The following is an 18,925-nucleotide window of genomic DNA, read 5'->3' as shown; positions in this document are numbered from 1 at the left end:
AAGCCGATACACCTTACTTTGCTTTTTCTTTCCTGCCAAGCCCCTGACATTAAGTGTAGCTACCTTCAACGGAGATGCAGGAGCCATTTTCGCAAGGAAATGAAAAGGCCGTGAGCATGGTGCTTACCCTCCGCGTCTAGCGCGTGGCTAGACGCCATCGTTGATGCCGGAGCCACCCTGTGCAGGCTCCGAACCTTGCAGCGAAGGTGCTGTATCGCCAGTTCGCCTCTCAGTCGAAACGTTAGGTCGCTGCTGGAGACTGGCCCGCCTGGCTTGAGTTGTTTTTGCAGGCGGCTCCTCGATGCTGGTGGCTGCCACCTTATCCCCTTCGTTGCCGGTGTGGCCATAAGGGCGCTTGGCTGGCGCGGAGACGCTGACTGCGCGGCCACCGCTCAGGTCCGCGTTCGGCGAGCTGTTCGCTGGTTCGCCAACCTTGGGTGCCGGAACGCTCTTCCCATTCTCCGACGCCTTCGCCCGAGACGCAGGCAATTTCTTATCTTCGGGGTGCGTCTCTCCGTTGCTTGACTTGGTTGTGTCACCTCTGGCAGGCAATTCCTTCTCATCGGGGTGCGTCTCTCCGTTGCTTGACGTGCTTGCGTCACCACTGGCAAGCCCCGACGGGTCGGTCATTCCTGCTGGCTTGCCCACTTCCTCGGCTCCTTTCGCTGCCTTTTCCGCCTCGTCGACGTCCATCAGCAGCTCCGTCGACTTGTCTTGCGATGCCGGCTCCGTAGCCACCGCATATGTGCGGACGCAATCGCTGTCGACGTGACCATAGCGTCTGCATTTTGAGCACCGTGGCACCTTGCATTCACGTCGAACGTGGCCCGTACCACGGCAGCGTAGGCACTGCATAGGCCGCCCAGGCGCCTCCACAAGGGCCAACTCTCCTGCAACGCGTAGCTGGTGAGGTAGATCATCGACCTTCAAACCGGGTTTCAGCTTCAGGAGCACGGTGCTTGTTGTGGACCCTTTCTCCTTAACGCCTGAGACACGGCAACGCTCCCGGGTCACTTCGGATACGTTGCCGTAAGCAGCGAGAGCCGTCCGAATGTCGTCGTCCGCCACGCCGTGCAACATCCAGTGCAGCCGTAGTTTCACCTGTTGGTCATCTGGATCGAAGATAATGCAGTGGCGTCCTTTTACTTCCAGTTCCTTGAGAGCGGCCAGCTTCTTAGTTGCTTCGATGCTGTTGAGAGTCACCGCCCAAACATGGTTGATTTGGTACGCCCCCAACGCCACCACGTCGGGAAGCGCACCAGTGCTGGCTAGGGCATCGCGGAAATCCTCAACCCTGTAGGGCCTAACTCGTACGTCGCCGTGCAAAAAAAATGGTGTTAACCACAACACGTCCGGTGGGCAATGTAGGCAAAATGATCTCGTAGTCCTGACCGTCATTCTCTTCAATCCTGTTTCCGCGGCTTGCAGAGGCCGCTGTCGCCGCTCCGCTGGAGCACATGATTCCGCGTACGCACCGAACGGTAGCCGGAAGAAGAATGACTGAGCCACGAGTTCGATGCTTCAAAGCGGTACAAAAGCGCCTCTAGTGAACGTGGTGTTGCCTTAGAAACGAGCTGGTTCTAAGGCTCAGGCGTGCGTCGCTTGCTCAGGCGCACATTTCGTTGCCGCGCCGAACGCTGCGTTGCTCGACGCTCACCGCGTCCGATGCGGGGCGCGTAGTCGCTGCGCCGTAGCCCATTGTCTTACACCCCTTGGCGGGTCAACGGGAACGCTGTCGCGTTCCACTCTTGAAGGCAAAGCTTAAGCGTCCTCCAATTTTTCGCGTGCGTGTGTATGAGCAAGTCGGTTCGCGTCAGAACGTGTTTGCCTCGTGCGATATGCATTAATCTCATGCTTTTTCGTGTGCGTGTGTGTGAGCAAGTTTGCCTGTGCTCGCTGTGCTTTGTTAAGGCTCTTCGGTGTGCGTGTGTGCCGTAGCCAGCCTCGTTCATTTGGCGCGATGCCGCGCAACTGTGATGTGCCACTCTGCGACACAAATGCCAAAAAGGACCCGACTGTGAAATATCACGAGTTCCCTGCGACTTGGAGCGTCGAGAAGCGTGGCTAAACAATATCTCTCGCCAAGGAGTGTCAGGAAAAGGAAGCAAGTGGGAACCGAGTGACAGGTCTCTGGTATGTTCCCTGCACTTTAAAGAAAGTTACTATAAAAAGAACACGAAACTTAGGCTCCTGCTTCCGTATGCGGTACCGACCGCGTTTTGCAAATATCCACAGTACCTGCAAAACAGATAATGTGCAGCCCAAAAAACGCCATCGAAGAAACTTCACTGATCACACAGTAGTTGAGGCAAGCGATAATTGCGGCAGCTCAGGAGAAAGCCCCAACATCGAAAGTGCCTTGCAGTTTCTCCGCGACGAGGTGGAAGCTCTAGTTCCAGCGACTGCCTTAGAATCATGCTCAGAACCTAGTTTTTTTCTGTTGACCAGGCCTGCCAAACTATATTAGATATTGTGGACGTCCTAGAACAGTCAAAGGAAGCAGTCAAGAGATTGAAAAAAAAAGTTGCCCGTCAAGGAAATGAGTTAAAAAAATTGCAGTCCGAACGGGACGAAATGAAAAATCGCCTCTTAGTTTATGAAAACAACAACGAAATTCAGTCCTTTGTTCAGGCATTACAAAAAGCGGAAAAAGGAGACGAAGCTGCTGTTTTTATCAGCAACCAAGTGGCCACTTCAGAGAGAAAAAAAACCTGCCTACAATGAAAGAATCCTGCGGGAATGTGTTTTATGGAAAGCGTGCTCAAATAAAGGGTATGAGCATGTTCGAAGCAGTGGCCTATTGAAGCTTCGTTAAAAGGGACCCACTCCTTAGATAACCTCTAGCATCACTCAATATGCTTCGTTTTCATGAGAAACAATCTACTGATGATTACTTGCAATGAGAAGCGTATTTATTTCATCTAAGTTTGTTTGCATTACTTGGGAAACTCTGTACAAGTTCTCCCTGTGTAAAGTTTTTACTTTGCGTACGTGTTCACGAGAAGTGAATAAAAGTACTGATAGATTGCTTGAAGCAGAACCTCTCGATGGAAGTGCATCACCCGGTCGTGCATCATACGGGCAACATCAATATGGAATTCACTACCACCCTCCATTAAATCATCTCCTTCCATTCATTTATTTGGGAGGAAAATTCGTCACCACTTGTTGGGAAAGTAATTGTGTTGTATATTTTTTTACGCTTCTGTATGTCGAGTAATACGCCTAGGGTCTGATTTTTGTTTATACTTTATTGTTATTACTATGACTCGACTTTGTGTGTTAATACTTTCTGTTCCTAGGATTGCTACTGCTGTTGTTAACCGTTTTAACTGTGCTTTTTTGTGTATTTATTGTTGGAGGTCCCTCCCCAGTCTTTAACTATGGGACCTCTTAGAGTTACTTTTTCTGCAAAACATTTCAAGCGCATCAATAAACTGAAACTGAATTATGATGTTCCCTTCAAAGCTCTGTAGTTACACACGTGCGAAGCAGAGTGAAATCATCACCGATGAAATGATCCATATCCACCGGTTCCTGGCCGCACATGTCCCACAGGTCCTTAGGCCGAGATCCACACGTCCCTGAGGCCGAGATCAGACAATGCGGTTGGGATTAGAATGTGTGCTGCCGCCAAGCCGGAGCAGCGGGTCACAAATAAGAGACAAACGAGAAACGACAGAGTCACTAAGGCGTTTGAATTTCGATAAACGCTAAACGTTGCGATATCTGTTCAGGCTGCTATGGTCTCTAAATGCTGCTGCAAATTTCAGTTATGGTTGTGTAAAGAATTATATCATTTTCGACGTCATTGGCATCGTATAGGGAGAGGGCTAAGCAACGAACTACCTCTGAAAATGGCCGTGTCTTCGATGCTTACCCATTAATGTTCATTAGGCGCAAATTCATTTCAATCCTTCTTTATTGGCTTCCAAAAGAGACTAATGCTTCTTATGCATTATGCTAGGCTTAACCCTTCGACCTCGGTCCTAATACTTCAACGCGGCGCCCATTCTTTTTTTCACGTCCTTTATCCTTTTCGGGATAGAAGCGAACAGAGATTCTGCCAGTTCTGGGTCCTGTCGGAGGACATTTCACTCCCTCTCAATGGCTGCCCACAGAGTGTCTGCGTCAGTGTTCGTCAAGGTGGAGCGAGCCAACCGTGCCTTAATTAAACCCCAAACATCTTCGATTTTGTTCAGGTCGGGGCTCTTTGGCAGCCAGAGGAGCTGCACAATTGCAGATTTGTTCAGATTTTCCTGCACTGAGGATGCAGTGAGAACAGGGCAGCCGTCGTGTTGGAAATAAAAACACCCGTCAGGGGAAGGTCCATTCACGGCGAAAGTAAGGAGAACAGTGTCGACGATCTCATTGTAGACTTCGGCCGTGAGCCTACCTGGGATGCGGAAGAGCGGACCCAGACCTGTGTAGGTTATTGCACCCCAGACGTTCACCGAGACACGCCCGCTTGCTGTGACATCGCGGACGTTTTCATCGTCATAGCTGCAACGAAATTGATGCATCGAATTTAATAACCAGAACACTCATAGGGCAGTTACCACTATATAATGAGAAACTGAGCGAAAGCTGCTAAGGTATTTGCAGCTCGTGATATACTGAGGTGAAGAATTTCAGAGCGGCGTGCATATTTTCTAGCTAGAGACCACAGATTTTAGGTTCGCACATATACTTGCACTTCCACTGGAACTCCGCTATGGTATGCCGGTCCCAAAGCCACGCTTGGTGCATGCTTGTGCGGTTACTCAATCTCTGTTCGCTTCAATAAAATTCATGTTCCTGTCTTTCACTCTGGTAAATTCAAAAACGACACCGTACCAACTTTCCAAAATCTCCCTTATCCTGCAACAAACACGAGTTAAGGACATTTCAGTCGAAATCAAGAAGAAATGGGCATGAGCAAGGCAGGTAATGAGAAGGCAAGACAACCAATGGTCGTTAAAGGATGGGTAGCGGGCTGATTCTTAAGAGAAGGAAAGCGTAGCAGGGGGCAGCAGAAAGCTAGGCGGGAAGTTAGGTGTGAAATGATATGCAAGAAAAGTAAATCTCACCGGCAGCCATCGACTCTCCAAACACGGAGTCGCTGGTTCCAGCAGGTAGTGAATCTTGATTCGTCACTAAACATGACGTGTTGCCAGTCCTCAGCACTCCGTGTTTCGTGTCGATGCGCAAATTCCAGACGCTTCCTGCGATTTTCGCTGGTCAAAAGTGGCTTTCTCACAGCGACGCGGCTTTTAAGACCTGCAGCGTTAAGTCTCTTTCGGATGGAAGAAAGGTTTAGGCGAAGGCCAAGTTCTTCTTTGATTTTCTTCGCTATCATGAAGGGATCGTTCACGGCGGCAGCTATTATCAGAGCCCATTCCTCCTCAGTTGTTCCTCTAGGCCTCCTTTCATGCGGGGCATCTTCCAAGTGGTTCTACTGGTGAAACGCTCGAAGAATGCGGGTTACTGTCTTCTGAGGACGGTTCACCTGCCGGGATATCTCTCGCTGGGACATAAGCTTTCCCAATGAAACAATCTCTTGGCGCTCCTCTGCCGTAAGTCGTCGTGGCAATTTTCTTGCGACAAGTGGTCTGGGATCGCATCGATCATTGCAGCAGTTATATACCCTTATGAAAAAACGTTTTGCAGAAATTTATTGGTGAACAAAGGCGATATGACGAGGCGATGCTGCGCTGATATATTTTTTCCAACTTCAAAGTCGTTAAAATCAAGAAGTGCCAAGCACTGGCTTTACCAGATCTTTCCTACCAATTTTGTTATCGCCCGCGAATATACGAGGTAACAAAGTCCACACTTTATCGCAACAAATCGAAAGCTTAGAATAGAGAGAAAGGGTGGTGATTTTGTCGCAGGGGTTATGGTTGTTGTATGGAACAGCGAACGAGGAAGAGAAGAGTACGAAATCATGATTTTTCCCGTTCCAAAACCGGCCGCCAGGTGCCTGGAGTGCTAGGCTGGTCGACGCTCGCGCCATAACTGCCATAACCTTCAAATCGCGCTCGACTGTACAAACGGCTCTGCCGCAAGATGTAGCGAAGCTGGTCACAGCGACCGGAAAGGTCGTCTGGGTGTCCACTGTGTTGCAGCGAGGTAGTCGACGATGTCACGAGGTCTTTCGCCAAGTTGTAGTTCCGGCGCGTTAACATCGAACGCCCGTAGTACCATTTCGCCGTATTGGCACCGGCAGCAGACGTGGCTCGCTTCTCCGCATCGGTAGCAGAACAGTCAATGGCCGGGATTGCGCCAAACGCCTTTGTTGGGTTGTTGCGCTGGGCGACGGGTGGGCGAGCTGGTGGCGGCTGTGGAGGCGGACGATGAAACTGCAGCATTACGGGACTCTGGCGCCGGCGAGGAGGGTACTTTGACGGGGGGGGGGGGGGGGTGCCGGCGGTGTAGGCCATCGCTTCCGGCACAGGATGCGGCGATTTCGCTTGTACTGCAGAAAACTTCCAGTGACCGTTGAATTTCTTCCTTGACCATGTCAGCGATCGAGGCCACCTGAGGAAGCGACGAAGGGAACGTCTTGCGCAGTTCATCGCGTACGATGGCCCTGATGGTCTCTCGCAGGCCGTCGGAGCCCAATGCTTGGATTTCGCGTTGCGGCGTGAGAACTTGCCGGTTATATTGCATAGTGCGCATTTCCAGAGTCTTCCTAATCGTCGTCGCCTCTGACAATCATTCTGCTGCAGTACTAGGTGGGTTTCGGATCAGTCCGCTGCTCTGTTCTTGGTTTACGCCCCGCGTTAGGAATCGGACAATTGTCCTCTCGGACATCTTGGGGTCAGCGTCACGGAAAAGAAGGGTCATTGGGCAGTTGCACTCGCGCTTCCAGTAGTAGTTCCCCCCTCTCTCTTCGAACGGCGTCCGTAAAGGGCTTCAGGAAGTTGCTTTGAAACACGTCCCAGATTGTTAGAGCCGTCTCCCTGTTCTCAAACCAACTCTTCGCGGCGTCCTCCGAGGAGAAGTGCAGAGTTGGAGTTGTTGAAGTTTGGTACCTTTTCGAATCTCTCGAGCCAGCTCTCCGTCGTGAGAGGAAGCTCCACGGAAGGTATAGTGCACTACTCCCTGTGGTGCAGTACGATGGCTGCAGGTGACACTCGGTCTGTCATTGTGGTACTTGGCTTCGCTCTTCGTGGTCTTCTCGGGTAGAAGCCTGTGCTGCGGGGGTGAACTTGGTAGCCTGCCTTTAGTTCGATGGTCTGGGGAGGCGTTGACGTCCTCTTCACGCTTTGTTCTAGGCTCGCGGTCGAACGGGGGCGTCCGGAACATGAACACTGAAGCACTTCCACCAGATGTCACGTTGTAGTGAGGGTGCATAACAGAGTAGCAACAATATGAATCCCTTACCTTACTCTTCATTAGGCGAACTTGTTCCCAGCAAAGGAAGCAACACTCAGGCACAGCGACAGCGACGAGCAAAGTCGACGATCGTCGAAAATCTTATCTACGGGTCGAGTGCGTCGGCTTTTATACATGAGTCGTCGAAGGTTCCGGCGCAATCAGTGGGGCGCGTCTGCTTTCCAGAGAGTACTATAATATTAATCGAGAACATACAGAACAAATAGAATCAACGATGGTAGTCAGGCAAGTTCCAAATAATGCCGGTGCGTCTTGCGCTAAGGGATAACATCAGGCTGCTAGCTGGTGTAATGCAGTCCCTGAAGAAACAATAAACAAGTACGTGTGTCAATATTTAACATTTAACAGCAGTTCAAAACGCTATTCGGTTAACGTGCAGCGCTCCAGCCACAGTATATGAGACACGACACCGATGCCGACAAGGAGTCGACCTCAAGCCAACGTCAGCATTCGGCCGAGTATTTCGCAGACTGTCAAGCATGCGAACTAAATGCCTGATGACGAGCACGAAAAATCAGGCCCAGCTACCAAAACTACTAGTGAGCGCCCTCTCCATAACATATACGAAAACCTAGTCCCCGTTTTCTAAGTGCCCGGGACGCTCATGCCTGCCCTCCTCAGTGTGATACAACGCTTCTCATGTGCGCAAACTTGCACGTTTTCAGCATTTCGTCGTCATTTCGCGTCAGCTATGCACGGTTTCCACTGTACTTGAAGCGCACACCGAGCGGTGGCCGCACACGCGCCGATGTAAACAAATGCGTCGCTCTAGCGTTGTACAAGCGCACTCCGCGTATGATCGCCCCTTTGAAGAGCTATGGCCAAAACTGAACTATAGAATCAGTTTTTATTGTCCTAATGGCGTACGTTCAGCGAAAGTCTCACAGTATCAAATGCCTGAAACTGGTGGCTGTGCCTACCTCTGACTGCCACCGAGCGGAACCCAGCGCGGCGCAATCTTGATGTGGGCGGCTCGGTCGTGCATTTCAGCTTCCGAACCATGTTTGGATTCATATTGAGCACGGCTAAATAAACACAATCGGAATACTACCTGCCGCAGTGGCGTAGTGGCCATGCTGTTGTGCTGCTAAGCACGAGGTCATGGGATGAAATCCAGGCTGCGGCGGCCGCCGTTCTAGGGGGCGAAATGCAAAAATGTCCGTCTCCCGCGTATTGGGGACACGTGAAATATCCCCTGGTGGTCAAAATAAATCCGGATTCCCCCACTACGGCATGCCTCACAATTATATCTTGCTTTTGGCGCGTAAAAACCCAGGGTTCAATTCAACAGGAATACAAGCATAGGTGCTGTGACAATGCGTTACGTTGCGATGTATTCGTTCAGCGGCCCGTCCCGCGGTGAGCGGCTTTGTCGGCGTAGCTGCACGGAAGCCCGTGAAACACATATCGACGACTCGCGGTTGTAAGTCACGACAGAGTTGTTGTGGCCATTGGTGTCGTTCCCAGACAACGCCCGGCCACACAAACTGAAAATGACAACGGCTGACGAACGAACGAAAACGTTTCAGCTCGCTTCATGCAGGGTACCTCTAAGCGTTGTTTGTTGTTAAAACGTTTATTAAAACAGCCATCAGATATTTCCTCCCCCAGGAACTGGATCCATCAGGCCGGGGGGTAGGCCACAGGAGGATGTCTGTTCAGATATTATTGACGATTTTGGAGTATTGTAGAAATCGGTATAGTAACTGTAAAATGAGGAACCGTCTCTCGCTCTCCAGAGGACCAGTGGGAAAGCGCCAGGCGTCCAAATCCTGAGGCTTCAGAGTGGGGGGGGGGGGTGGCTTTCGCTTTTCTCCGGTGCTCGGCGATAGTCGAGCAGCCCCAAAGTATACGTTGCTGATCCAGCTGCTGGTTCCCTGGACTGGAGCGGCCAGTGCGCCTCCAGACCTGAAAAGGTCTGAATGCGCATCCTGGCGCGGCTGGCTGGTGTCACTGCTGTCTCCGTGGCGATGCGCCGCAAGCGTGCTTCAGCAGGGGTAAAGTTGCCTGGCAGTGGCTTAGGATTTTTCAGGAGGATTTTCCGGAGCGGTGTCCTTGGGGGCGCTTTCGCCTCTGTCATGACTGTGTCCGGGTCGATGGCGTATGAGTCGTAAAGCAGTTGTAGCCGAGTCTCTGAGGGGCAGGAAAGAAGCTTCCTTGCCAGGGACTCGGCCATTTGGCTACACTGTCCACCTCGCATGGATAGCAGGTCACGCTGGGCTCACTGGCAACCGATTCGCATCACCCGGTGTATCGAAAGAACAGCACCACTGCACGAGTCCAGATGGGCGCAGGCCTTTATGGAGACCTGCGAGTCTGTGTAAGCAGTGTGATGAGTGAAGGCTGAAAAAGGAGGCTTGAGGACGGCGCCACATCCAGCGGATGTCACAGCCAGTTCCGCCGTTAATCGGTCGTTTGCAGGCAGGGCAGCAGGAGGAATGGGCATCCAGCAGTGCGCTGACGCCGCGCATTTTATTTCTCGCTCAGGTGGCGCCTCAGTGGAATGCAAAAGACGTATTTATGCTCTCAAACGCGAATCCAACAAGTGACCTACGCTGCACGCAGGCCAAAGGCATGAATAAGTTTCGAAAAAAAATAAGAGCCAATGAACACAACCGTAGTATGCGATCATCACCAGTCAGCATAAAAACATCCTCGATCTTTACCTAGTGTACCAACAGCAAAAAGGCTTACAAAGCGTCAAGAATATCCATGCGCTCTCTATCGCTATCCCACTGCTTCATTGCTTCAACGGACAAGTGATCTCGGAAAGAGCAGAAGCCAAGACAGTTAGTTATCTTCGACTCATCGCTGTGGCTTGAGTGGAAGGTATAGGTCGGGGGCTCCTATATGAATAAATAGGAAAGGAGAAATAGTTTATCTCGGCAACTACAACACTCAAAGTGATGTGGTTTGCTACATTTAAAAGAAAAAGTTAAAGCCTAGGGCCTGTAAGTGACAGATATTTATTTAGGCCGTAGATAGCTTTATACAAATCGTGGAAAACTGGTAAATTAAAAAAAAACGAAAGTATGAAGTCTACAACTTTGTAACTATGCAAAAAAAGCGATATAACAATTCTGCAAAGTGAATATTTTATGCATGTACAGGAGACAAAACTAATATCGTACACATTTCTGTGAAGTGTGTTATTTTGTGAATAGCCTTTTGCAAAGTCTTTGTAAACAAGGTATGAAATCCACTTGAGTTGTAACTTAATAGACCAAATTTGTCCACTTCAGATTGCCGCATTGATGCAGTTCACAGAACTACGATTTTTTTTTTTTTTTGCGTGTAGAGTTACAGATTTGTAAACTTTGGGCTTCTGCTTTCTTTTTCAAGCTTACCAATTTTTCGAAAATTCTTGTAGACGAATTCCGGCTATAAATAAAATATTGCTTGCTACAGTCACTAAAATATAAATTTCCTTTTTAATTGCATCAGATTTGACTAAAATTGTTCCAGCGGTAATTTCAGTAAAGTGTTTTAGTGTTTCACATGCATTTCAATAGGCCGCATTGAAGTTGAGCACGAGCTAAACCTTCCTTTTAGGGCGTATTCATGCATCCTGTCTGCCTGCCGCACTGATCGTTTGTTTTCAGCATGTTTGAGGACAATAATGTCACAGTGAGCATGCGCTTTGTCACCTGGCACCTTTTCAGGTCTCGCAGGCTTTCTTTAGAATTCTAAAAAATAAAACCACAGCTTACCACACTATAAATATAAGAAAATTCGCAAATCATAGTGAACTAGCAAGAACTCGTTGGAAACGCGTCAACGGCAATGACACATATACAACAAACATGGCGTTGTATAGTTTGAACTCGCGTTTTTTGAAAGGCTACCAGGACATACGGGGTGTTTTTACCTTTAAAAGATTTTTCTTCAACTCACCTCTGTCTTGTAGCGCCGTTCAACTTATTGATCTAGATTACTCTAAGAAGCAGACAATATTTACATGAAAAATCAAGATCGATATTGTGGGGGATACGGGGTTCTCCTCCGTACTCTTGGGGACAAAGGAACGACAACACACAGTAGTGCAAACAGTCACAAGGGCATTTATTGCACCTTTCATAGATCAATGCCTGCTAGCCGAGTTGCTATCCCCAAAACATGCCGATGGGCGCGCGACAAATCTAGAAGTCCGACTTACCGCGACCGCATTGCGAGCGAATATGTTCGCCCCATGCTGGATTCCAACGCCTGGTCGTTCGCGTGTACAGTCACGCCAACGGTGTCCAAGGCGGCCACGCGAGACGGTCTCGCAGAAGCATGGTCGGCGCGGCACGTCCGTCGCGCTCGCTTCCCGAACCCAAAGAGGCCAAGCGCCTTCCCTTTCGGCGCCCAAGTAACCCCGCCGCGGCGCGACGGTCGCGCCATCTCTCGCACCGCGCTTGTACCACTCCGAGCGCCGCGGGCGCCAGGCCACGCGAGCCGTGCGGGAAAACAGCATATCAGGGGATGCGCTATGCGGGAAAAACATCAGGGGATGCGCGAGAGTCGCGCATCCCCACAATATGTGATTGTTTACCGAGTTTTCGTTGATTACATTTCAAACTTACAACATTATGGTACATGGTGCAATTTACAATGACTTCTCAGGTCATTTTCACTTAGAACAAATTCTGAGGACACCAGATTTAAGATAGGCGTTCGCAAAGTGTGCAAATGAATGCACTGATGTCCCATTATTGCTTTAGCTTGTATGCCTAAATTGGCACTCTCTTAAGAACATTAATTAACCAACAGTGCATTCTTCCCCAAGTTTGACTGCGCTTATCTCAAAACTCGTTATAGTATCAGAACTTCTTTTACCCAGATGTGCATCTTGAAATCAGAGGTTCAATTCGCTTACCGCAATATGTGCGCTAAAGTAACTACATAAATGTCGATTAGAGATATCGCATTGTGCATATTGATTTCAGTGTAGGTAGTACAATTCAATTCAAAATTTTTTCTTGATTACATAGAAGGGAGAAGACGCATAAAAACTACTGCAATGAACAGCTTGACGGAAGAGGCCGCCCTCTTCTTCGGCACCAATGAACAATTTGGCATCAAAAGACTTGCGCCAGACAGGACAATCTAGCTCATTAAGTACATTTCAGCTACATGGCGAAGGCTATTTCGGAAATTTCTGTTAACGGTAAAATAAAACAAGCCCGGTATATATATATACCTACAAGTGCGGAAAAAAACACCAAGATGCAGACGCACTTTCTCGCTGTCCGCTTCCTACGACACCATGCAATGGAGCTCCAACTACCATCCGTGACAAGCTTTCGCTCGATCCCTCCTCAGATGCTTTCTTGTTGGCCACTGTCGACGAGATGCCTCCACACGACAACAAATCCTTCCAATTTCATCAACTTGCCGACTCTTACTGTCGGCGCATCATCGACCACCTTCAAGGAGCTTCGCGCCCGCCTAACGCCCGCCTTCGTCGGCAGCTGACGCAATTTAAGATTGACAACCGCGTCCTATACCGTCATGTCTATCACCCTGACGGTCAACGCTGGGTTCCTGTTCTGCCGCGCTCTCTACGTGCTTATGTCCTGCGGGCTTCTCACGACGACATGACTGCTGGTCACCTTGGTTTCCAGAAAACCTATGACCGCATCAAAGGGCGCTTCTACTGGCCTGGATTGTCCGCCAGTGTAGCGAGGTATGTCGCTTCCTGCGCTCTATGTCAGCGTCGAAAGCTCCCTACATCAGCTCCAAGCGGACAACTGCAACCGGTTCCTTGTCCGTCGCAACCATTTGAGGTCGTTGGAGTTGACCTATATGGCCCACTTCCTGTGACTCTCACCGGTAAACGATGGATTGTGACAGCCGTTGATCACTTGACACGCTACGCCGAAACAACTTGTGTGAGTTCTGCCTCAGCCTCTGAAGTTGCTGCATTCATACTTCAATCCTTAATACTGCGTCACGGTGCTCCTCGCGTCCTCCTGAGCGACCGTGGAAAAGCATTCCTCTCGCAACTACTAGACGAAGTACTCAGAGCCTCCGGAACCACCCACAAGACTACCTCCAGTTACCATCCGCAAAGCAACGGCCTCACAGAGCGATTTCATCGCACGCTGTCAGACATGTTAGCCATGTACATTGACCCGGATCACAGAAACTGGGACGCAATTTTACCATTCGTGACCTTTGCATATAATACCGCCGTTCAACGCACGACCGGTTACTCGCCATTCTACCTTGTCTATGGTCGTTCGCCCTCTTCCTGTCTTGACGTCTCTTTCTTCGCGCCAACTGTCCATCAATGTCCTTCCTCCTGCGAAGAATATGTGTCCCGCATTCTGCGTTGTCGCCAGTTCGCCCGCATCAACACCGAAGCACGGCAACAGGACCGCAAGCAGCATTACGACGCCTCTCATCGCGTCGTGTGCTTCCGCCCTGGCGAGGAAGTGCTACTCCGGACACCAGTTCGTACTCCTGGCTTGTGTGACAAGTTTCAGCTTCGGTTCATCGGCCCCTACAAAGTCTTGGAGCAGACTTCTCCAGTGAACTATCGCGTGGAACCAGTTATTGTTCCTAATGACCGCCGCTGCCGCGCCGCTGAGATTGTCCACGTTTCCCGTATGAAGCCTTTCACGAGACGTTCACCGCCCCTTTGAATTGCGGCCAGGATGGCCGCTCTCGCGCGAGGGGACATTAGTGTGGGAATTTATAAGCTATTCTTTGTCATCTGTACACGATCATCATCATATGGGGTTTATATGGGGTTCTTCTTCATCATCGCTTGTGGGGCTGGCTCTCGAGTGTGCTCCGTGCTGTGGGCGTGGTCGGTTCGCCTAATCTTGTGACGCGGAAAAAAGCCGTGATTACGGCTGCGTCACAAGATATATATATATATATATATATATATATATATATATATATATATACAGCAAGATATAATGTAGACACAACAAATTATTTTGCCCGTGTCCCGTTTATAACGCGACTTTTTCTAGTTAGAAATCCAGCATCCGTAATCCGTACACATGGCAAGTAACTATTTGAAATTTGTCAAGTTGCAAGCAATGCTTTTAAGCTTAGTTATGTTTTGCTTATGTTACTTTAAGCTCCCATTGTAAAAAAATACTTGCTTGTAAAAAAAAAGTTGCTAAAAAAGACAGGGAACAGAACTCGGTAGATTGCATTATCTTACCCCTTACTCCCATATGTAATTTTAGGCTTGCCCACAGTTAGCTAAAAAAACTTTTATATGATGTTAAAATTTGAGAAGAGCTTTGCTTCCCTTAAAGCAAGCTGAGGGTGGCAATTCAGGAACGGTGCATTGGTGCGCTAACCGAATGCTTGGTATCCCCCGTTGTAGGGACATGGCACCTACGCCTACATTTCTTCAGCTATCAACAAGAATAGCGACCTACTTTACTATTGCTCCAGACCTACGTCTGCCACTTCTCTCATGCTCTTTTAATTCTAATCCTCAGCTGGATCTGTCTACTTAAGGTTGAAGCGTTTAGCACAGGCACTATAGATAAGTTGAGATGAAGCTTAACGTTGAAAGCGCTAAGGGAAACATAGAGCGTATGTACAACAGGCGGGCTTGAAATTCAGCAAATTATGCTTGGATTTACAAAGACCACGCTGTAATGTGCGAAGGTTTCTCTGCTTTTTGCTCCACAGTCCAGACATTGTATAGCAAAAATCCCTAAGTAAGCGTATTGCACACCTGCAACATTTTGCGCATCTGATGAGCCTCATTGGCTTTCACTCACATGGACGAAGCTGTTGGCGAGCGCAATCTGGGTCAATCAATCAACATGTTGGGGGCCTGCACTATCATTATAAATATTGACTAAACTTCTATAGAATGTTTCGCCCGAGGTATTGCATCGTGTAATATTTTTTTTTCATTTTTCAGGCAAGTGCCCACTTCGCTTTGACGGCAGCCGAATTTGAAAAGTGCCTGACTACGGTGAGTTAATAGCTAGCGTTTCTGTCCTTCTGTTTCTTTATTTCCGTACAGCTTCGTGTGTGCTTTAAGCCGTATAGTCGAATTCTCTCAATCTTACAAGTCACCTCTCCAAGAATATAAACAATACACCTTCAAAGTTGTTTTTCTCTTTTTTTGCATATTATAATGCATGAGTCCATAGCATGTCCACAAGTGCTGAAACACTTCGAATGTACAAGATTATGCATATATTACCGGCTGTAATGTGATTGATCGGTTGATATAGAACTCGGCACAATTTAATATGGAAGAACCAAGAAGGATCGAATCTTTTTCGGATATTTTAAGCGCTGAAAGCAGAAACTGCACCCATACAAGTGACAAACATGACCATCAGTCGGCGAATTAAATGTTGCTATACTACCGTTGCGAACCATTTTACCAGGACGTTTTGCATCGTAGGCAGTTGGTCAGTTGGTACATACAATTTTTGTTAAGGCACAAAGCTGGACTGGCACATATGGCAATAGCTACATGCTCATTCGTGTGGCTAAAGAAGTATGTCTCGGCCAAAAGAAGAGTTGACGAAATGCGCTACAATGTGATTTTTAGTGGTCATCCTAAACATCAGCACTAACAATGATATTGGACCGTGCAAACTCGTCCCCCTAACTAGACTTCTTAGTACTTAGAGTAAGAAGTACACAGCGTGGTGAAAAATTTTTACGGAAGCACCGCAATGTCAATGGCCTAATGTAACTACACGCGTGGTGCCATGCCTACAAATTTCACTCGATGATCGTCATTCTGAAGGCTAGTACAAGCAGTAGTCACATTTACTTGTGGTAGGAGCAGCAGGAAGTAGAACACCTTGTGCCTCGCCCCGTCTTTTCGGCGTTCTTGTTTTTCGTTTCCCGAACCCAGTCATCGTTAAATTTAGTGCTGGGGGGAAATTCGAAACACAGAAGAAAACATGTATAAGATCCGAGCATTGTGGAGGCTATACTACGCAACTTCGTTTTTTGTAGATATTTTTTCTCACTGATAATGAGTACCAAGTATTCCAACTTTTACTTACCATTTCTAGAGTTTCTCAGCACTTTTTTCTGCCAGACATTTTTAAAGACTGATTGCTTTTTATGCAAGAGGACATGAACTCTACCAGTTCACTCAAGCACCAATATGCTACTCGCTAGACGAGAAAATTAGTTTCTAAACTGTCACAGCAATTTAGGCCGTTCATTGGAGGTGTCTTCCTAGTATCATCTGTGTCTAACGACAATGATTCCGCATCCAATATCAATTTTATCATAAACGCACACAACCAACGAGCTCTTTCAGGAGAGACAGCTAGCGCAATTGCTTAGTTTCAAGTGGATGCCAAGATATATATATATATATATATATATATATATATATATATATATATATATATATATATATATATATATATATATATATAGCTTCTATTCTGGGATTTCACGTGCCGAAACCACCAGATCATTATTAGGCACGTTTTAATAGGGCACTATGGAATAATTTTGACAAGTGGGGTTCTTTAACGTGCCCCCATGAACAGGACACGGGCGCTACTGAATTTCGCCCCCATCGAAATCCGGCCTCCGCTGCCAGGATTTGATCCTGCGACTTCTTGCTTAACAGCACAGGACAATAGCCACTAAGCCACCGCGGCTGGTAGGAGTAAATTAAGATGACAACATGCAGAAACTCCTACGAATTTACTAGCGCATCATCTGCTCTATGTTCTCGTCCTGTACGTCGGAATAAAATTGTAGTTTTTTTGTGTTAGCAAATCAATTTTTTTTTTGTTGAAGTGGAAGGAGTTAAGATATTGGTAGTCCTCACAAGCTTTCTTCTTTCGACAACTTTTGCCCTCCCCCTATTTATGACAACATAGAAGTTGAAGTTAGAGATGTCTGCATTTTTCTTTGCATATATTGTGACATCGATATGACATGCTCAGAAGGAAATAAGTCACTTCTAAAAAAAAAAAAGCTGAACCATGATAACTGTCCTTTGAACGCAGTTGAGAATTGAAAGCAAGGCAACACTTAGCCAGAACGACAACGAAGAGTGTGGTTGACGTTCGCAGAAGTAAACCATGCTTTTCGAGTGGCTAAATTCGCGTTTTTCTTTTACATTCCTCATGCTCTACTCCAAAGCAGTCGTTCGCATTGGTTCTGCAACGTGCTCGAGTGCATGCGGCAAGTCTCTGACGTGGGAAATGTCTCTTGCGCGACAACGGTATTGCTGCCAGAGTGATAGTTCGGTGAACGGTGATCACGGCTAAAAATTATTAAAGTGCACGTGTAATATTTTTGTGACGGAGGCGGGATGTAGGCGAAGGATATAATTACAGAATATTTACAAAGAAAGCCAGAGCAAGAGAACATCCGCTGCACGTTGTGGGAGATACGGGGTTCTCCTCCGTATGCTTGGGACAAAGGAACGACAACACAGTAGTGCAAACAATCACAAAGGCATTTATTGCACCTTTCATAGATCAATGCCTGCTAGCCGAGTTGCTATCCCCAAAACATGCCGATGGGCGCGCGACAAATCTAGAAGTCCGACTTACCGCGACCGCATTGCGAGCGAATATGTTCGCCCCATGCTGGATCCCAACGCCTGGTCGTTCGCGTGTTCGGTCACGCCAACGGTCGTGCGTTCGAAGGCGGCCACGCGAGGCGGTCTCGCAGAAGCATGGTCGCAGCGCGCGCGGAATGTCCAAGCTGTTCGCCGGCCCACCGGGAAAAAGCCGCGCCTTGTCCCTCGGCGCCCGAGTAACCCCGCCGCGGCGGTCGCGCCATCTCTCGCACCGCGCCTGTACCACTCCGCGGACGCCAGGCCACGCGAGCCGTGCGGGAAAACAGCATATCAGGGGATGCGTGAGTGTCTCGCATCCCCACATCCCCCCAACCTTAAATCACTTCTTATTCCGGCGAAACATATGACACGGTCTAACATTAACCCGTGCTTCGCGAACAAGATAGTACATGCAACAGTGGCCGCGCTGAGGAAATGTCCGCACGCTGTCCATAACATGCGAGCCGACTGTCCTTGGGGTACACCGCTGGCGTCCGCCGGTCACAGCAGCAGCTTTGCGACTCGACGGCACGATCCCAGGCCAGGACTCCGGAGACGACGACGCAGTAGTCGGTGCGAGCAAGCGTCGCTCGCGCCGACGCGCCCTGCTGGCAAGAGCCGTCGTAGCTGTCGGTGACTGCCGGCTCTTTTGTCCGCCGCCGAGGGTTGTGAGCTGGATACAGGAGGCCGCCGAAGTCGCTGCGCCGAACTCGCCACAGCATCACCATCGCCCGGGGTGGCTCGATCGTAGTCCGGGGCAGCAGCGCAGACGATGTGCAGGTGACAGCAAGCCAGGGGTGACTCCAATCAGGCTGCGTACACTTAACACACTCGGCAAACACTAAAGTAGTGCAAGAGAGAGGAATTCTGCATGCGCATCGCCCACGTGGTACGATGTTCACTCGGCTAGCAAAAGATCGGGCGGCTACTCAGTTGCTAAGTTCACGTGAACGAAGCTCGCTTCCTTGAGTCGAACGAGTAATTTCAATTCGTGCGAGGCTAAATAGAATGAGGGAAGCA

The 18,925-nt window shown here is 48.8% G+C and overlaps 1 protein-coding gene across 1 annotated transcript in view; it reads left to right on the top strand.

Annotated features, from left to right (window-relative positions):
* Nucleotides 1-18,925, top strand: part of LOC126535301 (medium-chain acyl-CoA ligase ACSF2, mitochondrial-like) — a 181,613-nt gene that overhangs the window by 68,666 nt on the left and 94,022 nt on the right. The window contains exon 5 of the mRNA XM_050182193.3: nucleotides 15,266-15,319. Within this exon, the coding sequence (XP_050038150.1) occupies nucleotides 15,266-15,319 (54 nt within the window). The remainder of the gene's footprint in view (nucleotides 1-15,265; nucleotides 15,320-18,925) is intronic.

This window comes from Dermacentor andersoni, chromosome 7 (genome assembly GCF_023375885.2).
Source record: "Dermacentor andersoni chromosome 7, qqDerAnde1_hic_scaffold, whole genome shotgun sequence".
NCBI lineage: Eukaryota > Metazoa > Arthropoda > Arachnida > Ixodida > Ixodidae > Dermacentor > Dermacentor andersoni.
This window is presented reverse-complemented; position numbering and strand designations above follow the sequence as displayed.